General features: G+C 35.2%; 1 protein-coding gene across 1 annotated transcript in view; it reads right to left on the bottom strand.

The window, feature by feature from the left end:
* Window positions 1–5,309, bottom strand: part of dpysl3 (dihydropyrimidinase like 3) — a 44,761-nt gene extending 39,452 nt beyond the window's left edge. The window contains exon 1 of the mRNA XM_016555406.1: window positions 4,962–5,309. Within this exon, the coding sequence (XP_016410892.1) occupies window positions 4,962–5,285 (324 nt within the window). The 5' untranslated portion in view covers window positions 5,286–5,309. The remainder of the gene's footprint in view (window positions 1–4,961) is intronic.
* Window positions 5,310–9,910: the final 4,601 nt, after the last annotated feature.

Below are 9,910 nucleotides of genomic sequence, written 5' to 3'. Positions count from 1 at the left end.
CCCGCCCTGAGTGAGCCGCACACAATCTGCCATGTTTATCTTCACGCTAGAGCATTTAAAAGCAGCATTCAAGTAAGAAATGTCTTATTAAGGCTATAGACCTTATTCAGTCCAGAGCAGTATGTGATTCTCTGCTTTCATTTTATTCTTTGGGTCATATTAATAGCATAGACAGCAGCAGTATAGGTACAGTATATTATGCTGATGTCACTTAATACACAGATCTAATAAATGCGATTTCTTTTCCAGATGTTTACTTCACAACCATAACCAACTGTGTTTTTGTAGCTTAAGCGTGTTTTAAACATAAACTCGTGTGTGAAAGAGAACTTAGTACTCATGCCGTGTGCAGCCACTTTATATACGCGTGCTACGGATGTTTGTGCTCAAAAAACCGTCTATCAGAATTTTAAACTAACATGGATTTAAAACGCGTGATTTCAGCGCGATAGACATTATAATCAAAACCAAACAGATGTTTTTTTAGCAGTTATCAGCTGTAAAGGCACTTCTCTATTCTGGAAGAGGGGGCGGGGAGCAGCAGCACATTTGCATTTAAAGAGACATGCACTAAAACAGCTGTGTTTCTGCTTACACTCAAAATAGGCATTTTCAAAATGATATAATAAATGATCTGTGGGGTATTTTGAGCTGAAACTTCACAGACACATTCTGGGGACACCTGAGACTTATATTACATATTGTAAAAAGGGGCATAATAGGTGCCCTTTAAAGTCTGCACTTCAATTTCATCTTGATTGTTTCATTTTTAATTCTGTTCTGGGGGCATACAGAGCCGAAATTATGAAAACTGTGTCAGTGTCTAAATACAGTATATGTGGACATAACTGTGTACAGTATATATACACACACACATTGAATATGCATCTGTGTTGTATGCATATTCGGTATATATATATATATATATACACACACACACACACACACAGAATATGCATACAAACCAAGTCAGAACGCGCTTTATACAATATAGATTGTTTCACAGCAGCTTCACAAAATAATCTAATTCAAATTCTGCTGTAAAGTCAATAGTGTCAATAGTGTCATTATAACAAGTCAATAGTGTCATTTCACAGCTGTCAGTTCAGTACTGATTCAGTTCAGTTGCATAAGTGTATGTGTGCATATGCATGTGTGTGCGAGTGCTGTGACAAACTCCTGTGCTTCTCTGGACTCTGAACAAGCGAAAACACACAAGAGAGGTGTTTTACATTTTTCACATCTGTGTGTAGTTTGGCGTGTATGTGGCGAATTATTTAATTTTGTGTGTAGAGTATGCAAAAATACCATTTCTAGAAGACTTAAAATAGTTTTGAAAAATGTGTTTGCTTTTGCAAGATGTGTGTGACATTTTGTATGTTGTGTGTGTGTTTTGTGGTTTTGTGTGTAAAGTTTTGAGAAATGGAGCCATAGGTTCAAAAACTGTGAAAATCCCATCTTTTGCTATCTAGGATCAGGTAACCCATCTTACTTTTCTGCTGGTTTTTCAAATCAAAATAGGATTGCATCACAATGATCCAGATACATCTTTTTTTTTTCTTTTGAACAACCCATTTTTGAGATTTGATCCAATACTTCTCAATACTTAGGTCACTTTTTCACACAGTGAGCACAACAGAGGTCTATGTGGGTTCAACTGTGGATCATTTATCATTGCTTTAGCATAAAATACATTAAATGACCACATCTTTCAAATTACATCAATATTTTTCTGTCTCAGATGCAACCATTGCAAAAAATCTAGGAACCTACAGTTCCCTTTCAGTCGGTCACTCTCGACGTCACGGAGATCCCAATTCGTCGGTCATCCGACGTGACGTCTCCGTTCCCTCCTTCAGGGAACGAGGGTTACATATGTAACCGAGACGGTTCCTACAATTTGCACTTTTACAAATCTTTCCAAAACTGTTCAAAGTTCAAAAACACACAGCAATTTCTTACAATTCTACAGTAATACCATACTGAAATATATTCCAAATCTAAAAAAAAAGAAGAAAGAAATACTATAAAAACAATTAGATGTAGCTGAACACTTAGACAAGTTTTTGTCTTTCTATTTCATCACCATCTATACACAAAATGGGAAACTTAGGAGTAATGTTGTACTGTAATGTAAATTATTCAGATGTAACAAATACTGCAGTGAGTAGAGAGTGTCATCCTTGTTTTGTAAAGACATGTTAAAGAAGAAAACACTGTGCACTATGTGTTGTTAGTGTTTTAGGTCATTGTTTTATGAGGGATGACTCATGACAGATGAGTTCATTTGAAACCTGTATAAAGTGTTTTAGTAGTTTTAGTGCAATTTGTATCTGCTGTGCAGAAATGAAAGTGGGTTAGCAGAACTGTGTGAAGAGTTTTGAAAAAGTGACTTAAGTATTGAGAAATGGGTCTTAGCAACTGAAAAAAGAACTTCATAGAGATTTGCGTAATGCAAAGGGATGAAATTATTTAAGGATGCTTGGGTTGATCTAATGTGGCCTCTGCATCTGCATTAGAGTTAAACTCCTTATTATTAGTTTATCATTAATTGACTTAACCATGCAAAATGTGTAATGACACGGTATAGTATCTGCACATTATACATCCAAATCAGGCCGTGTATTAATAAAAGGGTACTAGTTAACATTTCTTGTTGAGTCAGCAATAATTCCTGTCCACTAGATGGCGATGCTTGATTAAGACACTCTGTGCCAATTTCAGAACAAATACTGTAGATGTATAACTTTGCATATGCAGAAGATCTTACATTTACATTTGAAAGAAACACAACCTTGCTTACAAAATTTGTACAATTATTCTGCACTGACAGATTAAATGAATTGCAAATATACAGGTATGTAGGAATATAATAATTAAACAAATAATTAAATATTATAATGAACGTCTACTTACTTGGGGAACAATATTTTTAGATATAGTTAAGGGCTGTTTTTACGCCACTTTGAAATGTAAAAAAAAATAAAAAAAATAATAATAATAATTAATTAAAATAAACCTTCATCTGGAGTATTCACCCTCCTTATAAATAAATAAACATAAAAAATGAGACACTTTGTAAATGGTAACAAATGAGCATGTGCATCCAGCATGAATTTGATTATATGCGCAAATTATTGAATAATTTCAATTCTCTGGAAAGGAGCAGCTGCTTACATCAGGAATATTAATGATGAAAGAGTTTGAGCTGGATTCAGCCAAATTTCTATTAAATCAAGCCCACATAATAAGAGTCTCCAGTGCATCACCTGACAGCAGTCAGTGTGTGATTCAATATCTTCACAAAGGGCACGCTCAAAAACAAGTCCAAACTTTCTTCTTTTTCCATAGAATAGTGAAATGGAATATGCAACCACTAGAAAATGATCTCACCTTTTAAAATAGCCTGTATTTTCTAATAAATTATGATATTTAATATCATAATAAATTATGATATTAAATATTTTTTTTATTTTACATGACATTTTATATCACAATGTGGGACGTATATAGAGGTTAATACATGTATGAATCCATATTTGAATAACAGTGTTTTGTGTAACTATATTGTCAAGTAATAAATGCATGTGTGTGTATTTATATATACATAATAAATATACACAGGACAAACACATATATTTTGTAAACAATAACTTTTATTTTGGATGTGATTAATCGCGATTAATAGTTTGACAGAATTATATATATATATATATATATGATTTTTACAATAATGTTGGAAGCATAGTTGAATGGTTGAGCTTGATTAATTTAGTCAACGCTATTAAAGAACAAAAAAACTAAACTGAGCAATTGTTTTCCCACCATGATAAAAGATATGACTAGAGTGTCACAACTTTATGAAAAGTTCCATTATGTTTTATGTAAAATGTGGTAACAGGTATGTTTGCATTAAGTTTCATTAAACACTCTGTAATTATCTACTACGGAATATCAATATAAAATATGTCAAACTATGACATGGAAGGTGTTTGGACAGAATTACGATTGAAATAATAATTTGCTCTATTAAAATCTCTTTAATCAAAAACAAAACTAGCTTAAATTGAGGTAGAAGTCAAGGCCTTCAGTAAGAAATGTGTAGGCCTCGCAGATTCAGTATAGATCTTCAAACAGCGCTATATTTCTGATTTGTGAGGAATGTGAACCATCTCTAACTTACATTAGCCTACAAACACCTTTCATCTAGATCTCCAAAACAATTTACAGCGCGTTACAGAAGACTGAATTAACATTACATATTTTTATTGTGTACAGAATGAAGGCTATACATTGGTAGATAGATAGATCTTTGCGTGATAGATAGATAGATCTTTGCGTGATAGATAGATAGATCTTTGCGTGATAGATAGATAGATCTTTGCGTGATAGATAGATAGATCTTTGCGTGATAGATAGATAGATCTTTGCGTGATAGATAGATAGATCTTTGCGTGATAGATAGATAGATCTTTGCGTGATAGATAGATAGATCTTTGCGTGATAGATAGATAGATCTTTGCGTGATAGATAGATAGATCTTTGCGTGATAGATAGATAGATCTTTGCGTGATAGATAGATAGATCTTTGCGTGATAGATAGATAGATCTTTGCGTGATAGATAGATAGATAGATAGATCTTTGCGTGATAGATAGATAGATAGATAGATCTTTGCGTGATAGATAGATAGATAGATAGATCTTTGCGTGATAGATAGATAGATAGATAGATATTTCCATGATAGATAGATAGATAGATACATAGATAGATAGATCTTTGCGTGATAGATAGATAGATAGATAGATAGATAGATAGATAGATAGATAGATAGATAGATCTTTGCGTGATAGATAGATAGATAGATAGATCTTTGCGTGATAGATAGATTAGATAGATAGATTAGTTACCTTATCCAGGTATAGATAGATAGATAGATAGATAGATAGATAGATTAGTTACCTTATCCAGGTGTTGTGGAGCTTCCTTCTCAAACGCATGCTTTATTTGTACCGTGTCTTTAGCTTCACGTTCACTGTGTGAAGAAGGAAAGTTGGTTTGGTGCTTGGAAGGCTTCAGCTCTTCTCTGTTTGTGGCTCTTGGGCTCCTGGAGCTCCGCTGACCGACAGTGAGAGCGTCGAAATCGATGGTTTTGCTCTCATACGCTCCTTCTACGTTACAAAACAAGCCTCCGTATTTTTGTCGCGGCAGCTGGTCCGCGGTTCCCGGCCGCGCCAGATACACCGGCAGATCACCGTCTCTGTCCGCGCTTCTGCGCTCAGCCATGATCTGCGACAGACTGAGGACAGATCTTACAGCGACTGAGAATAACCCTGAGTCACAGAAACCCCACACGAGCAGCGAGCCAGCCCTGGAGCCCACGCCTCAGCGTCACAAACCTGCAGCACTCACTCACTCAACAGCTCTTTAACTTTAGTTTATAACATTAAAAATTATTAGGCTAGAACAAATATTATTGAAGTATAAGAAAATACTACACTCTTAAAAATAAAGGTTCCAGAAGTGGGTTTTCTCAGCGATGCCATAAAAGAACCAGTTTTGGTTTCCCAAAGAACCTTTCAGTGAACAGTTCTTAAAAGAACCAAATAAATTTTTCTTAGTGTTAAGAACGTTTTAATAATCTAAAGAAACTTTTTCCACTGTAAACAAAGAACCTTTTGTGGAATGAAAAGGTTCCATGGATGGAGCCACTGATGCCAATAAAGAACCTCTATTTTTAAGAGTGTATGTCAGTCGTTCTACTCAAAAATGTTAATAAAATTTTTTTTTTTAAAGTTTATTTCAGTGTTACTTGACAATTTCTGAGTGAAAATTTTATCAAAATAAATCCTACAATGAATTTAAAAAAAAATCATTCCAGAACGTTGTTAACTTGGTTACACGCAAAGATTAATTTATACCTTACATTTTCAGTTAGCATAATGGTCTCATAAGCATATGTAATTTGTTTATTATAAAGTGTGACATTTTATTATTTTCTATATTTGTTTTTATTTTTGCTGGATATAATTAAATGAATACATTACTTTAAAAATATTTACATTTTATTTTATTATTTTTTTCAGTAACGTCATCAAGCAGGTCTACACAATAACTATAAGAAAGCTGTAGGTGTAAGCATTCAATAGCAGGTGTTTGGCCGGCGCAGCTTTGTCCATTGGCATTCAGCTCCGGTGCTGTAGCTTTAAAAAACCCTCGCAGTGCTGTTCAGAGCAGAAAGTCTGTGTCACTGATGATACAGCTATTGCTCCAGTCAGGTGTCCTGGTGGAGTGCTGATGTAGGAGACTTTTATTTTTGCTGGATATAATTAAATGAATACATTACTTTAAAAATACTCAGTTGACAGCATTCTACATAAGAAATTTAGGAAATGTATGGAAATACATCTTAATCTACATTTTATTAATTAATTAAATTGTATATTTTGCTGTTTAATTAACTTTAATCATTACATTTTATGTCCCAGATTCAAGACTTTCATATAAACAGTCAGGTGTCCTGGTGGAGTGCTGATGTAGGAGACTGTATTGAACATGACATATCAGTCTAACCAGAGGCAAAGTCATGGGAGTGTCAAAACAAAGACGACAGCGGGGAACAATCCAGCAGCACCAGTGAATCATCAGATATCAAATCATAAGCAGAACATGTCACCGATTAAAAGCTGATTCCACTTAACCTTTTACCTCACTGTAACATTTATGACCAAAAATTTAGATTTTGAAGGGTATAAAATTGCTTTTATTCATATTCGTAAATTTATAGATTTCAAAGTAATGTAAAAATATTCACAGTTTACTTTATTCGTTGGGTCACAGTTTATTTTAAGGTCCAATTTTCACTATTTTACCTACTTTTGCCTCAATAAACTCCTAATTTGCTGCTTATTAATAGTTAGTAAGGTAGTTGTTAAGTTTAGGTATGGGGTGGATTAAGGGATCTAAAATATGATCATGCAGAATAAGACATTAATATGTGCTTCATAAGTACTAATAAACAGCCAGTATGCTAGTAATATGCATGCTAATAAGCAACTAGTTAATAGTGAGAATTGGTGCCTAAACTAAAGTGCTACCATTCTTGGCAACATTCTGTTGGTTCTTATTAACCAACTGAGCAATTATTGACCCTGTATATTTTCTCCATGTTTACAAATGTGACCAAGGAAAGGCACTCTCACTTACCTTATTGGAAAAGTTTGCTTGATTCATTGGGTTATCCAAGGAATATATTTGCTCACTGGAAAAAAATTGCATTAAATATTCTCATCCTCATACTCTAAATCTCCTTCAAGTGATTATTAATATAAGATAATGCAACTGGAGGAAGCGCTACAATGGATTATGGACTTGTATTTTAGTTAAAAACATCTTAATGATGGATTTGTTTCAGCTTTTGTCTTCTCCAGATGTTAACTGATGGACTGGAGTGCTGTGGATTACTTGTGGATTATTGTGATGTTTTTATCAGCTGTTTGGACTCTCATTCTGACGGCACCCATTCACTGCAGAGCATCCATTGCTGAGACACTGATGCAATGCTACATTTCTACAAACCTGATGAAGAAACAAACTCATCTACATCTCAGATGGCCTGGTGGCGAGTAAGTTTCCAGCAAATTTGTCATTTTATTGCTTTAATAAACTGCATTTGGGTTCATAGTCTCGTATTATGAGACTCCCATAAGGCTTTCAACAAGATACAATGTTTCAAAACTGCACAATGCAACTGGGAGACTGTTGGCCATTTGAGAATTAAAAATGCATGAGAGATCTTCTCACAAGGTTATAGGATCCAGTCCCTACACGAGCATTATCTGCTCAATAAATCATTTATCAATGTATCAATATATCAAACTATCATGTCATCCAAGGCTGAAGGTGAGCTTTGTTGTTGTTGTAATGATTATCTCAATCAACATTTAAGAAAGCATGGAAGAAATGAGTACCTAAGGGATGGGCAGGCAGATGCTTTAATTACCTTTAGAGATAAATAATGGTGTGACTTTAATGCTTTGCTATTATTTCTTCACTGTAAACTAGCTTTAACCCCCCATAAGAGCTGATGGTGTCCAGACAGCATTAAAGACTCTTCTCCGCTCAGCACAGATCAACCCTTCTGCTGGTTTGTAATCAGTGTTGATTGATAAATAAGCTAAGGATGATTTCCGGGCAGTTGCTTCCGTCTGGAGTGCTGAAAGGGCTCAGCAGATGATGTTTAAATTCATTTATAAAAACCCTTAATGATGATTGGCTTATCACAGACTGGCTCTGGTTTGTATTTCTGAGTCAGACAACATTCACCTGCAGTTTTAACCCTAACTCGTAATCTTCCCACCAGTGCATATTCCACAGATAGCTTATTGTACGTGCACAATATGTCAGAGATACTCTACACACACAGGCATCTCAGTGGAGGTGGCTGAAGTTACTCTTGTTAGAGGAAGCACAAAGCTGTTAATATTGCATTAGTGCAGAGAGAGGGGAAGCGAAGTACAACAGGTGTCAGTTTCACTGACTTTCTCTGGTTACAGAGAGGTTATGACAAATACTTTGTGCGGCTGTAGTGCACTCTGGGCAAACTAAACCGGTTAACCATCCTCAACTTACTTTAATCCATTTCTGTACAATTCATTTGCAAAGACTCATAGTGCATTTTCATTGCAGCAAGTTACCTAATGCTGCCAAAAATATGACTTGTGTGGTATAAAACAATGTTTATGGCTAATAACCTTGCCTGCCAGTAATGTTGTACATGAAAGTTTTCTGGGGACTCTTCACTTTTTAATTAAAGGTAATGGGTAGCATCTTATGAATACTGAAATGTTTACAAATTGTGTGGATTTTTGGTTGTCTAACTGGTTATAATGTAATAACTGTAATACAGCTGAAAAGACCACAAGAAACAGCAGGTCTAAGATGTTTAAGGTCATATTGGAAATTAAAATGTCATATATGTCATATAATTAAAATTAGAATTACATCCTAAAATGTGGTCATTATGGAATAGTATTATATGATTCATGAAGTGGTGGTAATGATAGTAACATTCAGTTTATAGTGCCATCCAGTGGTGTAGTAGTGATTAGTAAGATGGGCAAATTGTAAAATTACAAAGGTCTCACTTGTGTACTTCACTGGGCCTGTGCAAAAAAAAAAAAAAAAAAAGCATTTGCCCCCATAGTTACTAAATATCTATGAAACTGCATCTGTAATGGGGTTCAGCTGGACTAGATGCACCCAGGCCTGATTACTGTTTCAATTAAATCAACACTTAAAAAATATTAAAGGGGTCATCAGATGCCCATTTTCCACAAGTTGATATAATTCTTTAGGGTCTTAATGAAAAGTCTATAACATACTTTGGTTAAAATTTCTCAATGGTAGTGTAAAACAACACCCTTTTTACCCTGTCAAAAACAGCTCTTTTCAGAGCAAGCCGTTTTGTTGCATGCCGCTTTAAATGCTAATGAGCTCTGCTGACCCCGCCCCTCTCTTCTGAGCCCCTCTCTGAGGGACGGTAAACTTTAGCTGCATTCATCGTGAAACTTGCTAACTAGCACATTATTAGAAAAGCGATTTGCAAAGATTCATAAAAAAACCTTATACTCACTTCTTCTGTAAGTGAAGCTGGATCACGAATGATTTGTGCGAACATAGATGCATTTAGGTAGAGGTAGGTATCGGGGGCTGCATTCCCTTAAGAAACAAACGTAATCCACAGCGTCTTCAGTGGCTCAGATGTCGGGAGTAAATGACGACTGCTATGTTCATTATTACATCCAACAACAAAACACCTCAATCACTTAGGAGCCATTCTTGTCTTCATCTGCTCCGGCGGTGAAACAATGGCGGACTGATGACAGCTCACTCAGGGCGGGTCTAAGGTA

Source organism: Sinocyclocheilus rhinocerous, unplaced genomic scaffold (assembly GCF_001515625.1).
Source record: "Sinocyclocheilus rhinocerous isolate Xijiao unplaced genomic scaffold, SAMN03320098_v1.1 scaffold1427, whole genome shotgun sequence".
In the NCBI taxonomy this organism is placed as follows: Eukaryota; Metazoa; Chordata; class Actinopteri; order Cypriniformes; family Cyprinidae; genus Sinocyclocheilus; species Sinocyclocheilus rhinocerous.
The sequence above is the reverse complement of the archived record's forward strand: the minus strand, read 5'-3'. Positions and strand labels throughout refer to the sequence as shown.